Raw genomic sequence first — 18563 nt, 5'->3', positions numbered from 1 at the left:
GAACACGCCCCCCCTGAGCTGTGATAGGGAGAGAGCTGCAGCGGAAAGAACACATCCCCCTGAGCTGTGATAGGGAGAGAGCTGCAGCAGAAAGAACACGCCCCCCTAAGCTGCGATAGGGAGAGAACTGCAACAGAAAGAACACGCCCCCCTGAGCTGTGATAGGGAGAGAGCTGCAGCAGAAAGAACACGCCCCCTGAGCTGCAGAAGCATGTAAATTAACTCCAGCAAACCAAGGGGCTTCTTGCCTCTAATTACTATAGAGCAGGGATGCCCAACCTGCGTCCCTCCAGCTGTTGCAAAACTGCAATTCCCAGTGTGTTTGGACAGCCTACAGCTATTGGGGCATGCTGGAAGTTGTAATTTTGCAAAAACTGGAGGGCCGCAGGTTGAGCATCCCTGCTATAGAGTAAATTGCTGTTTCCCACTGCTGTTTAGAGTTCCGGCAGAGAACAGTCTGCCTGCGCTCTCTGGATCTGGCATTGCTGGATGTTACTGGATTGCCCACTGGCCCCATTGACTATAATTTGGTCCGGCGGAGATCTGGCCTCTACCTGGCAAATATTCTGGGATTCGTCCGTAAAAAAAACACTGCTTGCTGAGTACTGTCTGTTTCTCCTAGACAAAGTAGTATATGGAGACCTTTTTTTCAGACAATGCTCCATGGAAAAAGAGTATGTAAGTGAACTAGCCTAATCAGCGGCATCCAGTTATACTGTATCTCCTCCAGTCCTCTCATAAGAGGAAGCTGGGATATGAGGGGCTGTATGTTGAGTCCTCAAACATCCCTGTTATGCAGGTTCAAATAAGTGGATTTTGACAATTTGACTCTTTAGCTCTGAATCAAGTGAACGAGAGCTAAGAGCCACCCGCCCGGAAACTACACAGTGGATTGAGCCTTCTACTTCCAGCTCTGAACACTGTATAGTTTCCAGCGCCGCGGTTGCCCAAAACAGATGATCGGCAGGGGTGCTATCAGACCATTCTGATGATGATGACCTATCATGAGAATTAGAGATGAGTGAAGTTATGAAAAATTCTATTTGTCTGCTTCGCCGAATTTCACTAAGAAATTCGATTTGTGACAGATTACTTTGTTACGACGTGCATTCCATTGTATGTAGTGGGCGCAATTAGGGGGAACAGCGGTTGCTCCGCCTCCCGTCATTGAACCCCTCTGGTGCCGCGTTCATTGCTGATCGCGGCATCTGAGGCTACAATTTAAGCCTTTCAGGGGTTAATCAGGGTAATAAATATAAATAAAAACTCGGGAATTGCGAGAACATTTGGCTTTGCGGTGAATAGAATTTTTCCTAAAATTCAGAACAAAGTCCACTTCGCTAACTTTGATTCGCTCAACACTAAGGCTAAATGCACACGATCAGGATTCTGTGCGGATTTTCCATGTGGATTTGCGTGGGAAAAATCAGCACTGTAGGTCACGCACATTGTATTCTATGAGAATTTGAAATTCTCTTGTACACGATGCAGATTTTTTCCATGCAGATTTTATTTTTCGTTGACCGGATTTTCTCCATTCACTTGGAAAAAATCGCATGCGGAAAATCCACACCACATCCGTATGCAAATCCGCAAGTAAATCTGCACCAGTTGATGCGGATTGTAACATAGTAACATGGTTTATAAGGCTGAATAAAGACATCTCTCCATCCAGTTCAGCCTGTTATCCTGCAAGTTGATCCAGAGGAAGGCAAAAAAATAACTGTCCGCACGGATTTCTCTGCTACATCTGCAGATTCTCCGCACATAAATCCTGAACGCGCGCGTTTACCCTGATGAGGATAGGCCATCAGTGTCTGTAGACCGAAGAACCCCTTTATCTCTGAAAGAAATCCCTGGTGACCGCACAGTCCCCTCGGCAGCTACAGGGACAGATAAAGGAAATATCTTTCCTCCTTTACACAGTTTAATAATTGGGTCCACAGGTTCTGATCTTAAGGACCATGGCTGCAAGTGGAGAAGACATGACAGAACCTGTACATGGTTCTCTATGGAGAAGTCCTACATCTGTAGAAAGCATATATAAAAAAGAAAAATATTACTTAATTGTATGTTCACCTTAAATCTAGGAGAATTTATGCATCTTTTAATATTTTGGAGCTGTAAATTAAGGATATTAACAGGGTCTGCATCGACACCAGGCAAACCTGAGCAACTGCCAGGGCCCACTGGGCTTCGGGGGTTCCAACTGCAATCTGGGCAAATGGACTGAATGCTTGTGAAGCCAAAAATCGGGTGCTGTGACCCTATTGCTCAAGGGATCTATCTCTGGATATTGCTAATATGAAGGACCAGTACATTTACAGTAATACCTTCTTCTGGCCACTAGGTGGCAGTGTTACCACAATTACAAGTTAACTGCAAAAATTAATAAGTTTTGAATTTTTCTTTTCATAGATGGGGACAGAGCAGAGCTTTGAACTTCTCAATGTACTGGAATTCTCAAGGTAACTTTAGCCAGCGCTAATCTCTCACATGTTTATCTTTTTGTTCCCGCTATCTGTTAGCTAAATCTATATTTCGCCCCATAATGTATATTATTAAATTATTATTTCATCATTGAGAAGGGGGGCTGGGTATTGGTTCGCATTACCCCTCTCACCACAAGGAAAATATTTCCAGCAAAATGAAAGAGGGCGCAGAGGATATTTTAGACATCTAGTGTTTAAAGGATAATAATCTTCAAGAAGGGAAATAATGAACTGATTATTGGGAAGTTCTTCGGTAAATTATTCTTTCCTGTTTTCAAAGCCCCGGTGTATCGCGGCGACTTTTGAAAGGGTGAAGTTATTCGGTTGTGCAGGTTCCTGCGTTGTGTTCCGTTCCGCAAAATGGGGTTCCGTTGTTCCGTTTCCGTTTTTGTTTCCGGGTGTCTTCCTTTATTTTTGGAGGATCATCAGACATGAAGGAAAGTAAAAAAAAATCTAAGTCAAGTTTGCCATGCAAATGATAGGAAAAAAACGGATGCGTGGACGCGGTTGACAATCTTGTGTGCCTCCACGTTTTTTCACGGACCCATTAACTTGAATGGGTCCGCGAACCATTTTCCGTGAAAAAAATAGGACAGGTTATATTTTTTTGACGGACTGGAACCACGGATCACGGATGCGGATGACAAACGGTGCATTAGCCGAGTTTTCAACGGACCCATTGAAAGTCAATGGGTCCGCAGAAAATCACGAAAAACGGAACAACGGACACGGAATGAAACAACGGTCGTGTGCATGAGGCCTTAAAGTGACACTGTTACCTCGTCTCTGCTGTTCCAATGCCATGTGGGTCCACATTGCGCTGTACTTTCGCTCAGCCGAGCGGAGCACCACTGCGGCCATTAATTGGCTCAGAGGGCATTTTGAGACATTTTCAAGATTTTCCCATAGACGTGAATGGAGCGTTGGCTTCACCCTTATCAAAACTCTTGTAAACGTCAATGGAGAGGTCGGCGCACAAGTACAACCGGCTCTCCACTTCTATGAGGAAGGCGGCCAGTGTCATTCAAGATAAAGGGGACACTGGGCCAACCTTAAACCCTCCTCTAAATATATATGTATGGCATATGCTGTGGATAATCCATTAATGTGGAAGTTGTGAGCGCTATGTTAAAGCTGAGGCCACATGGTGCCACCCCGAACTGGCAATTTACAGCAGCGTTATTCTTAAAGGGGTTTTCTGAGATTTTAATATTGATGACCTATATCATCATATCAATCACTATCATCAGTATCAGATTGGATGAGGTCTGATACCCGGCACCCTCCATGCGAGCACAACCTCCCTTCATTGTTTTCCTGCTCGTCATCGACATCGCAGCGGTGAGCAGGTGTAAGTACAAGCCGTCCCATTCACTTCTATGGGACGGCTCGTTCCGATACACTTGAATAAGAAGGAGCCGTCCCATAGAAGTGAATGGAACAGCTTGTAGTTACACCTGCTCACCGCTGCGATGTCGATGACGAGCAGGTGAACGATGAAGGGAGGCTGTGCTCGCACAGAGAGCGTCCTTCTATTCTAACAGCTGATCGGCGGGGCGGGTGACGGGTGACGGACGCCCACCGATCTGATATCCTGAGATAGGTCATCAATATTAAAATCCCGGAAAACCACTTTAATAGATTGCATATAAAGTCAAGAATATTGTACATGAAGCTGGGAATAAATACTTTACTGCACAACGTCCTCATTAATCCCATGACCAGACGTGGCTTCTGGAGCCAGAAGACCTCATTTCCATCACCTTTAAAGGGAACCCGTCACCGGTTTTTAACCATAAGGCCCCTTTCACACGGGCGAGTATTCCGCGCGGATGCGATGCGTGAGTTGAACGCATTGCACCCGCACTGAATCCGGACCCATTCATTTCTATGGGGCTGTTCACATGAGCGGTGCTTTTCACGCATCACTTGTGCATTGCATGAAAATCGCAGCATGCTCTATTTTGTGCGTTTTTCACGTAACGCAGGCCCCATAGAAATGAATGGGGTTGCGTGAAAATCGCAAGCAAGTGCGGATGCGGTGCGATTTTCACGCATGGTTGCTAGGAGACGATCGGGATGGGGACCCGATCATTATTATTTTACCTTATAACATGGTTATAAGGGAAAATAACACAATCTACAAAACACCGATCCCAAGCCCGAACTTCTGTGAAGAAGTTCGGGTTTGGGTACCAAACATGCGCGATTTTTCTCACACGCGTGCAAAACGCATTACAATGTTTTGCACTTGCGCAGAAAAATCGCGTGTGTTCCCACAACGCACCCCCACATTTTCCTGCAACGCCCGTGTGAAAGAGGCCAGAGAATCATCGTCATCCTGCGATAGTTCTTCCCCACCCAAGTACTTCTTTTACAGCCCACTTTTCGCTTTTTTCAAGTTATGTAAATGAAATGCCTACCTCATCACTTCCCATTCCTAACCCCACCTCTAGTTATAAGAGTGACAGAATCTAAAGATCCTACCCTCCTCCCGAAATCACGTCCCAAATCCTGCGCATGTGCAGAACCAGTCACCTCACTCACTGATGAAAAAAATATCTAGAATATTCACGATTACAAAGTGACGATATTTGTGATAAAAATTTGCGATCGCGATCAACACTACTACTGACCATATAATGTATACTGCGCAGCTGCGAGACTTGGAAGAGAAGGGGTGGAGTCTAGCAATGGTAGAGGGTGTGTCTTATTAGTTTGTGGGCGTGGCTGCACTCCGAGAGTCAGAGAACGCTGGACTCATCTCTCAAGCATAGAGGAGACAGGATTCATCTAAGCGCATTTACATATATGGCGGGAACATTTATTTTAGGTTTTTCTCTGAACTGATAGTTCGTTCAGAAGAATTGATTTTGATATCATTATTAATGTATTAAAACATATTTATAGACAAGTGAGTGGATAAATAGGCTTAGAGAGTGATGACAGGTTTCCTTTAATGTCTTCTAGGAAAGCTAGACTAATGAGGAGCCCACATCCAGGTCCTCCTGCCAAACAAAAGTCATGAGCCACACTTATTCACTGAGCCAAATTGTGAATTTGTGTAAAAGAGAAGGTCATCTTGTTACTCGCTGCCCTGATTTGTGGATAGACCTCGCCGTTCCCTTCTTCTCAGAAGCTTGTATGGTGAAGGCTGAAATAATAACCTTCTCCATGGGTTATTTATGTCAGATGTGTGGATAATGGCCTTTTTAGCTAAAGTGCCCTTTGACTCTCTGAAATATGTAGTGAAACACTGTGATTTGCTCCAGTGGTGGAAACATTAAATTGTAACTTTCAATTAGTCCTGATATATTACCCCGTTTAGTCCTGATGTATTACTTCTGTGGGGACGCAGGTGATTTGACGCCAAGTTAACTCAAAAAGATTTGCAAAAACAAGTCCCAAAATAGTCCTTTGTGCCCATGAAGTCAGATTGAGGGGAGTGGGCAACACTTTGATCTGATGGAAAATGTAATTAGTCTTCTCAGGGAATGACTTAGGGCTCGTTCAAACGACCTTTGGTGTCCCGTGCCCGTGCTGTGAACCGCAAATTGCGGTCCTCAATGCACGGGCACCTTCCATTGGCAGGCGCATGGGGATCGCAGACCCATTCACTTGAATGGGTCGGCAATCCCTCCGTTCTGCAAAAAGATAGAGCATGTTCTATCTTTTTGCGGTGCGGAGGCACGGAACAGAACCTCAGAAAACACTCCGTAGTGCTTCCGTAGTGTTCCGTTCAGTGCTTCCGTTCCGCATCTCCGGATTTGCGGACTCATTGAAATGAATGGGTCCGCATCCGTGATGCAGAATGACAGCAGAACAGAGCTCGTGTATTGCGGATACGCAAATGGGGTCCGCAGTACGGGAACGGGATACCAACGATCGTGTGAATGAGCCCTCACCTGCAGTTTTATGCAAGTGAAGAAAGTTCTACAACTTTCTAATATACTTTATTTTTCAATATCTCGCCATTTTCAAGATCTCAAGTTTTCTGATAAATGGGAAGATTCTTGTCTACATTCAGAAGCTGAAACCCTGTGCAGAAAAATGCTTTTCACAGCTGAAAGGTTGTAGCAATGTATCCTGTCTAGTTAAAAGGGGTTTTCACATCTTAGACATGTATGATGTAGACATAGGATATCCCATGAATGTCTTATAGATGCAGCCTCAGGTCCCAAATCTAAGACCCTCATCTCCTGACCTGGTGGTTGATGGCTTTCACATCCAGCCAGATAGTGAATGGAGAGGTGGCACCCCCCAATGTTTTTGGCATGGTGATGGAAAAATATACAGTGTATGGCAGGGGTGCACCTAGCCTTTCTGCTGCCTGAAGCAAAAATTGGAACAGTCCCCGTTGTGTACCAGTACAAAATAATGTCCCCATAATGTATGCCCGTACAAAAAAAAATGCCCCTTTTGTGTGCCAGTACCAAAAAATGCCCCGTAATGTGTGCCAGTACAAAAAAATACCTCCCAGTAGAACCAATATCCCCATAGTGCCCCCATAATGTGTGCCAATGTGTGTGTTTGTGCCAGTAAAAAAATACTCCCTGTTAGTGCCCTCAGTAGAGATTATGTCCCCATAGTGCCCCTACAATGTGTGCCAGTATGAAATACTCCTATATAGTGTCCCCCATAATCTGTGCCAGAATAAAATTCCCCGATGTACTGCCCCCAAAATTAGAGATGAGTGAATTTTAAAAAAATTCGATTTGGCTGGTTCGCCGTATTTTCCGAAAAAATTTGGTTGGATCCAAATTTATTTGTGGCGAATTGCGTTAAAAAATGACTATTTCCTGGCTGCAGAGAGCCTTTATAGTGGTGTAGAACACTGTGCCTTGCAGTAACACGCATAGGGAATCTGCTGTGGTAGTGAAATAATAGTGGCAGTATGACATGCAGATGACAGGCATCACTCCTAGAATCACTGCACACTTCACTTATTTGGGCCAAAACTGACCAAATAACTCAAGTATGAACTCAGCCCTACAGGTCGATGTTAGCGTTAGGTTGAATAACTGTGCAGAGGCCCAAGATCCTACTATAGCGTAAAGAAGCGCACTCCTTTTACACCGTCGCCAGCTGATTCCACATAGATTTCTACAGAACCTGTTCTATTTATTGCTTATACAAGTAGAGCCCCCCGACAGAGCGGAGAGGGTGTCAGCAGTAAGTTTGTGTTGACGTCACTGATTATTTTTCCCTTCCTCTGATCTGTCAGAACAATAACCCCCAAAAAACTGATCCTGTCTGTGGAGCATCCGCCTTCACTCCGTCAGCATTTGGTCAGTAATCCATCAGTATTGCTAAAGCCCAAAAAACAGGAGTGGATCCAAAACAGAGATGACACGTGAACGGAATATTTGCATATCTTCTGTGTTTTGTACCCACTCCTGCTTTTGGCTGCCAAATCATTAGCCAATTCTGATGCAAAATAGGGACCATGTCATGCAGGCCTTACAGCTGTTACATAGACAGGATCCGTTGTGCATCTCATTTTTCCTTCCTTCTGACAGATCAGAAGAAGGGTCAAATAAATGATGATGTCAGCCAGGCTGAAAGGCAAAATAGTGGCTGTCATGAAGTGGGAAGGGTGGGAACAGCATGATAAGTCCACAGAGTGGCCCTATCACATAGTGGTTAGGTGGAAGATGGTTAGATGGGGTTAGGTGGAAGAAGGTTATATGGGGAGACCACAGAGTGGCCCAATGACAGAGTCTGGAGGTGGCAGCAGCAACAGGAGGCCACAGAATGGCACAATGACAGAGTGTGGAGGTGGCAGGAGCAGCAGCAGCATCAGGAGGAGGCCACAGAGTGACACAATGATATTGTGGAGGTGGCAGCAGCATCAGGAGGCCACAGAGTGGTATAATTACAGAGTCTGGAGGTGGCAGCAGCAACAGGAGGCCACAGAATGGCACAATGACAGAGTGTGGAGGTGGCAGGAGCAGCAGCAGCAGCATCAGGAGGAGGCCACAGAGTGACACAATGATATTGTGGAGGTGGCAGCAGCATCAGGAGGCCACAGAGTGGTATAATTACAGAGTCTGGAGGTAGCAGCAGCAGCATCAGGAGGAGGCCACAGGGTGGCACAATGACAGTGTGGAGGTGGCAGCAGCATGAGGAGACAACAGAGTGGAACAATGACAGATTGTGGAGGTGGCAGCAGTAGCATCAAGAGGAGGTCACAGGGTGGCACAATAACAGAGTGTGGAGGTGGCAGCAGCATAATCAGGAGGCCACAGAGTGGCACAATGTCAGTGTGGAAGTGGCAGCAGCAGCATCAGGAAGAGGCCACAGGGTAGCATAATGACAGTGTGGAGGTGGCAGCAGCAGCATCAGGAGGCCACAGAGTGGCAAGGTGACATAGTGTTGAGGTGGCAGCAGCATCAGGAGACCACAGAGTGGCAAGGTGACAGTCTGGAGGTGGCAGCAGCATCAGGATGTAACAGCAGATGCTGTGCGCCGCTGTTCCCCTGCTTACCGCCGCGGTCCCGGGCGCCGTGTTCAGCGGTGATCTCCTGCCAGTGTTTCCTTTTAACCCTTGCCACAGCATGCTTGCTGCTTGTTTCCTGCAGCATTTCCTTAAGGGCCGGCGCGTGTCACTTCCTGTCTTTTATGGGTTGGATCATGTGACCTCGCCAACCAATCCTAGCCCTCCTGCACATACATAAGTGGCTCAGCGCCCCTTCCCAGATGCGTCAGTGTCAAGGTCCTTGTGTCCTGATAGCCACTTGTATTCCTTTGTTCCTGGCTCATACTTGTGTTCCTGGACTCTGCTACCTGTTTTATCCCTGCCTGCTTGCCTTGACTCTCCTGTTGCCGAACCGGATTGCCTGACCTGTACCTGTGCTGCCTGCCCTGACTTATTGCCCATCTGACTTTGCCTCTGCCTCATCCTTCGGTCCTGCACTGTTGCTCCTGGTAAAGACAGTTGCTCCTGCTGACAACAGCTGTACCTCTGGTACCTGGAGGCAGAAGCGGCATCATCTGGCCAAGTTGCTGTTATGGCTGTGCAGGAACCACATTCATCCAGTGGGCCTCAAAGGACATGTATTGTCCCTGACCGTAGTTACAGCTCCACACGTCGGCTCTGTCGTGCACTTTGGCAGACACCGACAGGCTCAAGGACTGGCCCACCTTTTAGTCTACATACAGTGGCGTACCTGCTATATAGGCAGACCACGCAGCTGCTATGGGGCCCGTGAGGAAGGGGGGCCCGCAGTGGAGGAGAATCCCCGCCCCGTCTATCTTCCTAACTGTCTCCCGTCTGCTAGCCCCGCCTCCTAGCCCCGCCTCCCGTCGGCTAGCTCCGCCTCCCGACTGTTAGCTCCATTATGCCTGATTCCTCTCTGGATTGCCACTACCCCACCAGTAATGAAGTAAGTGACCACTTGTAGGTGAGGACAGTGCAAGGGGGGGAGGGGGTCACTCAGCTTTCCCAGGCTATTCCTCTGCACATATGCCATTCAGAACAGGAGGAGCTGGGTGCTATTATGTAATGTGACTCGGCTTTCCTGATGTCCTGCATGGCACAAGTGCAGAGGCATGAGAAGATATGAGGGTAGGTGGGAGTTGTGTCACTCAGCTTTCTCAGAGTATTCTCATGTCTCTCCACATGTGCCATGCAAGACAGCAGAAAAGCTGGGTGCTATTACATCATGCAATGTCCCTCAGATTTCCTGCTATCCTGCAAGGCCTAAATGCAGATAATAAGAACATGGAAAGGCAGGGGGGAGGGGTTCACCCAGCTTTCCCAGAGACTCCTGTCTCTGCACATGTGTCATGCAGGATAGTGAGTAATGTCAGTGTCTCCCAGCTGTCCTGCATGACACAGAGGATATGGGAAGGGGGGCACTCACTTCCTCAAACTTTTCTCATGTCTCTGTGCATGTGCCATGCTGGACAGCAGGAAAGTTGGGTGGTATTACATCATGTAACGCCCCAGATTCTTGTCAATATATGCTGAACACCGCCGGGACCTATCAGATCCCATTCTCTATAAGGGTACTTTCACACTTGCGGCAGGACGGATCCGACAGGCTGTTCACCATGTCGTATCCGTCCTGCGGCTATTTCGCGCGACCGCCGCTCCGTACCCATTGACTATAACGGGGGTGGAGCTCTGGCGCAGCATGGCGGTGCACGGCGAAAGCCGCCGGACTAAAAGGTACTGCATGTCTGACTTTTTAGTCCGGCGACTTTCGCCGTGCACCATATAGTCAATGGGGACGGAGCGGCGGTCCGGCGGCACGGCAAAATAGGCACAGGATGGATCCGACATGGTGAACAGCCTGTCGGATCCGTCCTGCTGCAAGTGTGAAAGTACCCTAATGGGTCTGTTGGGATCCGGCATGAGTACTGCCATTTTGTAGAACAAAATACTTCTGCATGAGGTGGGGCAGGGGAGAAGTCAGGGAGGGCAGTGAGAGGAGCCAGGGCGCATAGTAGGAGGGACTAGGAACGGGCATGGGGGCCCAATTTAAATTCTTGCTATGGGGCCCAATGATTTCTGTGTACGCCCCTGTCTACATGTGTGTGCAGGGCTGGTACTGCCTTTTTGGCAAATAAATGACAGCTTGGGACTCTCCTCCTCGACAAAGCACAAGCCATCAGTTCTCTAAAAAGGTGCACAGTCCACCACTTGGAAAGGGAGGGACTGCAGCACCAGCAACTTGGCCAGGAGTACATTCAGCTTTTGCGCTGTAAGATGAGTGCACACATACTGTTGTCTCTTGGCAATCGCTTCGGTGGTCGATTGCTGACGGAATGACTGACGAGGAGTAGTAGGAGGAGCATCAGGACCAGCAGATGATGGGAAGGACAGACAGCTCCCTTCGGCTGAGATGGTGGATCCTTGACTGATTGAAATCGGGTGGGTGCCACTGGGTGATGCTGCGACAGGCTGGACCACCACATCGGAGCCACAGTTCTCCCAGGACACTTTATGGTGACGCTGCATATGTTGACGCAGGGCCGTAGTGCCAACATTGGCACCCTGGCCACGCTTTACCTTCTGCCGACAGATTCTACAAATGGCTAAGTTCACCTCCAGCGGTTTAACAAAAAACTGCCACACTGCCTAGTAGGTGATTTTTACCCCCAACTCTCCGCACTGACTGACTGCTACAGCCCCTGCTTCCGTGAACCCCTGCACCACTACTTTCCAGGCAGGTAGGCTCCTGCGAAGCAGGTGGTATTATCCGGGCATGTTTGGCTCCCGACCTCCCACTGCTGCCACCCTGCTGACTCCTGGCCACGCTAGCGACTTGCTAGCTCCACTGCTACCTCACGGGCAAACTGCCACTGTCTTCTCTCGATGATGATGAAGCCCCTACTTCACCCGGCTCCCAAATGTGATCAGCTACATCATAATCATCGAGTACTGTCTGCACATCACTGATGTCCTCCTCAACAGTCTCTGGGTCAGGAGCCTGACCGCTCACAACACCAGCTCCCACGCCACTCTCCTCATCACTACTTGCCCGCCTACTGGAGGAAGCGGTGGATGTCTCCTCATCTTGGCTGCCCAGTAGCTGCTGACTGTCCTCTAGTAGCTCTTCCTCGCTGTATAGTGGGGCTGACCCCACAGCATATAATACTTTTCTGGCTGAGGGAACAGAAAAGGACAGAGGCAGGTTGAGGACAGGTGAGAGCACAGGGCCTGCTCCCGGGCCATGCCAACTAAGGGCTGTGTCTGATGAACCCACCGACTCTTGGCTGGACATGACCGCTAGATGACACCGGGAGCTCAGGCCTCTCGTTGCGACTCCCGCTGCCACACCCCCTTACTCTGCTGCGGCCAGAAATATTTAGGCCTCTGCCACGCCCCTGTGCAGGGCCTGGCACTTCTCTGTCTGACATACTGTTTAAATAAATAAATAAAAAGGAGATTAAAACTCAAAATTAAAAATTTTCTCACTTCACCACACAACAGCTAATACTTTTTTTTTGTGCCACTAATACTCGCCAAAAAGAGCTTTAGAACATATAACTGCACCGCTGAACGGCAAATAAGCCCTTATTTTTTTTCCACCTATACATGCCATAAAAGACTTTAGAACATATAAATGCACCGCTGAACGGCAAATAATATATATTGTTTGCCACTAATACACAGCAAAAAGGCTTTAGAACATATAACTGCACCACTGAACGGCAAATATATATTTTTTTGCCACTAATAAACGCCAAAAAGGGCTGTAATTTTCTCACTTTACCACACAATGGCTAATAAGCCCTTTTTTTCCCCACTAATACAAGTCAAAAAATGCTTTAGAACATATAACTGCACCGCACAAGGGCAAATAAGACGTATAAATATTTCCTTTTAATAAACCCTGTTAATGGCTGTATCAAACAGCACTTGCGCCCCAATAACAAGAACGGTTTGCTGGAATTTCAGAGCTGTATAAATTTGGATCCGCAGTCAGTGCAGCAAGGTGTAATAGGATTGTTCCTATTACCCAGGCTGTAACCTCCCCTACTGAACCCTGTTCTGCTTCAATACTGTGGAATGATTCCTCCCTATCCTTTCCCTGAACTTCTATACAGCAAAATAAAAGTTTTAAAGTCTTTTCTACCACTGTCCTTAGCTCCTGCTGATGTTTCTCCCGGCACTAATTACACTGGAAAATGGCTGAATACAAGATGGCTGAGGATATTTATAGGGCTGTGACTAGTGTTGATCGAGCACCAAAGTGCTCGTGTGCTCGAGTAGAACACATCCGGATGTTTGGATGCTCTACCCAGCACCCGAGCACAATAGAAGTCAATGGGAGAACCCAAGCATTGAACCAGGCACCCCCGCTCTGAAGAGAGGAGGGTGTCTGGTTCACATAAAATGGTCAGAAATTTATAGAAACACCACTGAAATGGTTCGGAAACAGCATGGGGAGGATGTCTGATCATCTTGGACTCCCAGGTCGCTGCTGGGAACGATGTTGTCCGAGTAGTACGCCAATTTTACAGACTGCTAATAATACGCCAAAAAACTAAGATAAAATTGATTTTTAGAGGAAACATTGTTAGAAAACATTCTTTCCTGTATATTTACTTGTATATAAAGTGCAAGTGCTGCCAAAAATTACAAGGAAGAGGCACTCCGATACAACCTTTATTAAACATAAAGGAGGGCATCAAACACACCCTTGAAAAATTATGATTGCTGGCCTGCTGGTGACCCTCAAAAACATTAGGAGCAAGGGCCTCCTGGTGACCCTCTAAAACATTAGGGGCGAGGGTCTGCTGGTGAGCTGACTCTCTAAAACATTAGGGGAAAGGGCCTGCTGCTGATCTAACCATGGAAAAAATTATGGGCCAGGGCCTGCTGCTGATCTGACCATGGAAAAAATTATGGTTGAGGGCCTGCTGCTGATCTGACCATGGAAAAAATTATGGCCCAGGGCCTGCTGCTGAGCTGACTATCGAAAAAATTATGGTTGAGGGTCTGCTGCTGAGCTGACTCTCTAAAACATTAGGGGCGAGTGCCTGCTGCTGATCTGACCATCGAAAAAATTATGGTTGAGGGCCTGCTGCTGATCTGACCATGGAAAAAATTATGGTTGAGGGCCTGCTGCTGAGCTGACCATCAAAATATTATTGTTCGAGGGCATGCTGCTGAGCTGACCATAGAGAAAATTATGGTTGAGGGCCTGCTGCTGAGCTGACCATCAAAAAATTATGGTTGAGGGCCTGCTGCTGAGCTGACCATCGAAAAAATTAAGGTTGAGGGCCTGCTGCTGAGCTGACCCTCTAAAACATTAGGAGCGAGGGCAGCCTAAGGCCCCTTTCACACGGGCGAGTTGATGAGTTGAACGCATTGCACCCGCACTGAATACCGACCCATTCATTTCTATGGGGCTGTTCACATGAGCAGTGATTTTCACGCATCACTTATGCGTTGCGTGAAAATCGCAGCATGCTCTATATTCTGCGTTTTTCACGTAACGCAGGCCCCATAGAAATGAATAGGGTTGCGTGAAAATCGCAAGCATCCGCAAGCAAGTGCGGATGCGGTGCGATTTTCACGCACGGTTGCTAGGAGACGATCGGGATGGAGACCTGATCATTATTATTTTCCCTTATAACATGGTTATAAGGGAAAATAATAGCATTCTGAATACAGAATGCATAGTACAATAGCGCTGGAGGGGTTAAAAAAATAATAATTTAACTCACCTTAGTCCACTTGTTCGCATAGCCGGCATCTCCTTCTGTCTCCTTTGCTGAACAGGACCTGGGGTGAGCATTAATTACATGAACAGGACCTGTGATGACGTCACTCCTATCATCACATGTTCCATCACATAATCCATCACCATGGTAAAAGATCATGTGACGGACCATGTGATGACCGGAGTGACGTCATCACAGGTCCTGTTCATTTAATTAATGCTCAACCCAGGTCCTGTTCAGCAAAAGAGACAGAAGGAGATGCCGGCTACGCGAACAAGTGGACTAATATTTTGCACTCGCGCAGAAAAATCACGGGTGTTCCCGTAATGCACCCGCACATTTTCCCACAACGCCCGTGTGAAAGAGGCCTAATAAGCATGCTGATATGATGGAGGAGGATGAGAAAAGAAAGATTGAACAATATACCCTTTTTTGTGGTGGAAGGGGTGCATGAGAATACAGTGTATCCAATACACTATAAAAGCCACATTTTCATTGCGCTGCCTGAGCCGGACAGTAAGAGACCTGAAGCCTATCAGAAGGAGCGGGGCAGGGAGACAACGCTCCTGTGCCTCGCTGCGGCCTTCAGCTGTATCGCTGTTTTGAGGACGCAATACAGCTAAATATAGAGAAATGAGCGCTTCCACAATGGAAGCGCTCATCTCTCACTTCCCTGCCGCCGCCCGCCCCCCCTCCCACATATCTCTAGGGCCGCGCTGCCTGAGCCTAATTGGCGGTGCGGTAGTGGCGTATGGGGCTGGAGGCAGACTGCTCCATACACTGTGAAGTGGCCATGCTGGGGTACTGCAGCTCATCTCCCATTCAGTATACGGAGCCTTCCGCTTCATGCGCTGTGCCACAGCTGCCTGAAACAACTGATCAATGGGAGTGCTGGGTGTTGAACCCCCACCGATCAGATATGAATGACCTATGCTGAGGATTGGTCATCAATATGTGTAACTAGGGAAACCCCTTTTAACCCCTTCAAGACTCTGGGATTTTCTGTTTTTGCATTTTTTCATTTTTTACTCCTCCCTTCGCAGAGCCATGCTTTTTTTTATTTTTCCATTCTGTTTTTTGAGGGACAAATTGCACTTCTAAGGCACCATTTAATATTTCATACAATGAAGTGGGAAGCTGGAAAAAATTCCAAATTGAGTGAAATACGTAGGAAAAATGTTATTCCTCCATAGTTTTATGGACAAGTTTTTCTTGTGCTTTAATAAATAAAAACTTTGGGAAAAAAATTATTTTTGCTTTGCTTTACGATATATTCACCATCATTTTTTTTATATTTATGTTTGTAAAGCGGTATGAGTATTTATTTTTTGTAGGGTGATCTGTAGTTTTCAGTGATACCATTTTGGAGTGTGCATGCCTTTTAGATAACTTTTTGTTAAATATGTCTTTTGAGGTGAAGCAACGAAAAAATTTCCATTTAGATTTTTTTCCATTGTGGCGTTAACTGTACGAGATAAATACATTTATATTTTAATAGTTTGGATGCTTTTGGACACGGTGGTGCATGTTATGTTTATTTTTTTGTTTATTTTTATTATGGGGAAAGGGAGTGATTAGAATTTTTAGATTTATTAATATTTTAAAAACATTTTTTTACACATAAAACAAGCAATTGTTGGGTCACTTGTCGCATAGACTGTAATAAATTACCATTGCAGCCTATGGGAGTTGCGCAGCTGCAGGCCTCCATAGAAACTACTGCTGTGGTAGTCTCGGACCCTTCAGTGGGACCAAGGGTATTACAAGGAATGAACATTTCCCCGATCGCCACGTGGGGGAACTCTTCAGGCCCAGGGAGTGCAGTGATCCTGGGGAAGGCCACAGCAGTTGCTGTGGTTACAATTAGCCACTGCATTTGAGGAGTTAAATGTCTGCGATCGGCGATAACGCCAATTGCAAATATTAGCTTTGGGTGTCTGCTGTGTGAAATAACAGAAACCTGGTGGCTATGGTGCCTGCTGCACTTTTTTTCACGGGCACCATCTTTAACCGCCTCTGGACCGCCTAACGCAGGATCGCGTTCCGGAGGCGGCTCACTCAGGCACAGTCATGCATCGGCGCATCACCTCGCGAGACGCGAGATTTCCTGTGAACGCGCGCACACGTCTGAATAGAGCCTTACAAGGGGGTGATCAATGACAGGGTGGTGATCACCCCATATAGACTCCCTGATCACCCCCCTGTCATTTATCACCCCCCTGTCATTGATCACCCCCCTGTAAGGCTCCATTCAGACGTCCGTATGTGTTTTACGGATCCACAAATCCATGGATCGGATCCGCAAAACACATACGGGCGTCTGAATAGTGCCTTACAGGGGGGTGATCAATGACAGGGTGGTGATCACCCCATATAGACTCCCTGATCACCCCCCTGTCATTGATCACCCCCCTGTCATTGATCACCCCCTGTAAGGCTCCATTCAGACGTCCGTATGTGTTTTACAGATCCACGGATCCATAGAGTGGATCCGCAAAACACATACGGACGTCTGAATGGAGCCTTACAGGGGGGTGATCAATGACAGGGGGGTGATCAGGGAGTCTATATGGGGTGATCACCCCCCCCTGTCATTGATCACCCCCCTGTAAGGCTCTATTCAGACGTCCGTATGTGTTTTGCGGATCCGGCAGATTTGCAAAACACATACGGACATCTGAATGGAGCCTTCCAGGGGGGTGATCACCCCATATAGACTCCCTGATCACCCCCCTGTCATTGATCACCCCCCTGTAAGGCTCCATTCAGAAATTTTTTGGGCATAAGTTAGCGGAAATTGTGTTTGTTTTTTTTGTTTTTCTTTTTTCTTACAAAGTCTCATATTCCACTAACTTGTGACAAAAAATAAAATCTCACATGAACTCACCATACCCCTCACGGAATCCAAATGCGTAAAAATTTTTAGACATTTATATTCCAGACTTCTTCTCACGCTTTAGGGCCCCTAAAATGCCAGGGCAGTATAAATACCCCACATGTGACCCCATTTCGGAAAGAAGACACCCCAAGGTATTCGCTGAGGGGCATATTGAGTCCATGAAAGATTGAAATTTTTGTCCCAAGTTAGCGGAAAGGGAGACTTTGTGAGAAAAAAAACAAAAAAAAATCAATTTCCGCTAACTTGTGCCCAAAAAAAAAATCTTCTATGAACTCGCCATGCCCCTCATTGAATACCTTGGGGTGCCTTTTTTCCAAAATGGGGTCACATGTGGGGTATTTATATTGCCCTGGCATTTTAGGGGCCCTAATGTGTGAGAAGAAGTCTGGGATCCAAATGTCTAAAAATGCCCTCCTAAAAGGAATTTGGGCCCCTTTGCGCATCTAGGCTGCAGAAAAGTGTCACACATGTGGTATCGCCGTACTCAGGAGAAGTTGGGCAATGTGTTTAGGGGTGTCTTTTTTACATATACCGATGCTGGGTGAGAGAAATATCTCTCTATAATGACAATTTTGTATGAAAAAGTTGACTTTTAGAGAGATATTTCTCTCACCCAGCATGGGTATATGTAAAAAGACACCCCAAAACACATTGCCCAACTTCTCCTGAGTACGGCGATACCACATGTGTGACACTTTTTTGCAGCCTAGGTGGGCAAAGGGGCCCACATTCTAAAGAGCACCTTTAGGATTTCACAGGGCATTTTTTACACATTTTGATTTCAAACTACTTCTCACGCATTAGGGCCACTAAAATGCCAGGGCAATATAACTACCCCACAAGTGACCCCATTTTGGAAAGAAGACACCCAAAGGTATTCCATGAGGGGCATGGCGAGTTCCTAGAATATTTTATTTTTTGTCACAAGTTAGCGGAAAATTATTTATTTATTTTTTTCTTACAAAGTCTCATATTCCACTAGCTTGTGACAA

At 46.8% G+C, this 18563-nt stretch overlaps 1 protein-coding gene across 1 annotated transcript in view; it reads left to right on the top strand.

Moving 5' to 3' along the window:
* Positions 1 to 18563, top strand: part of ATP8A2 (ATPase phospholipid transporting 8A2) — a 197383-nt gene that overhangs the window by 92485 nt on the left and 86335 nt on the right. The window contains exon 18 of the mRNA XM_044283455.1: positions 2419 to 2468. Within this exon, the coding sequence (XP_044139390.1) occupies positions 2419 to 2468 (50 nt within the window). The remainder of the gene's footprint in view (positions 1 to 2418; positions 2469 to 18563) is intronic.

Source organism: Bufo gargarizans, chromosome 1, assembly GCF_014858855.1.
Source record: "Bufo gargarizans isolate SCDJY-AF-19 chromosome 1, ASM1485885v1, whole genome shotgun sequence".
In the NCBI taxonomy this organism is placed as follows: domain Eukaryota; kingdom Metazoa; phylum Chordata; class Amphibia; order Anura; family Bufonidae; genus Bufo; species Bufo gargarizans.
This window is presented reverse-complemented; position numbering and strand designations above follow the sequence as displayed.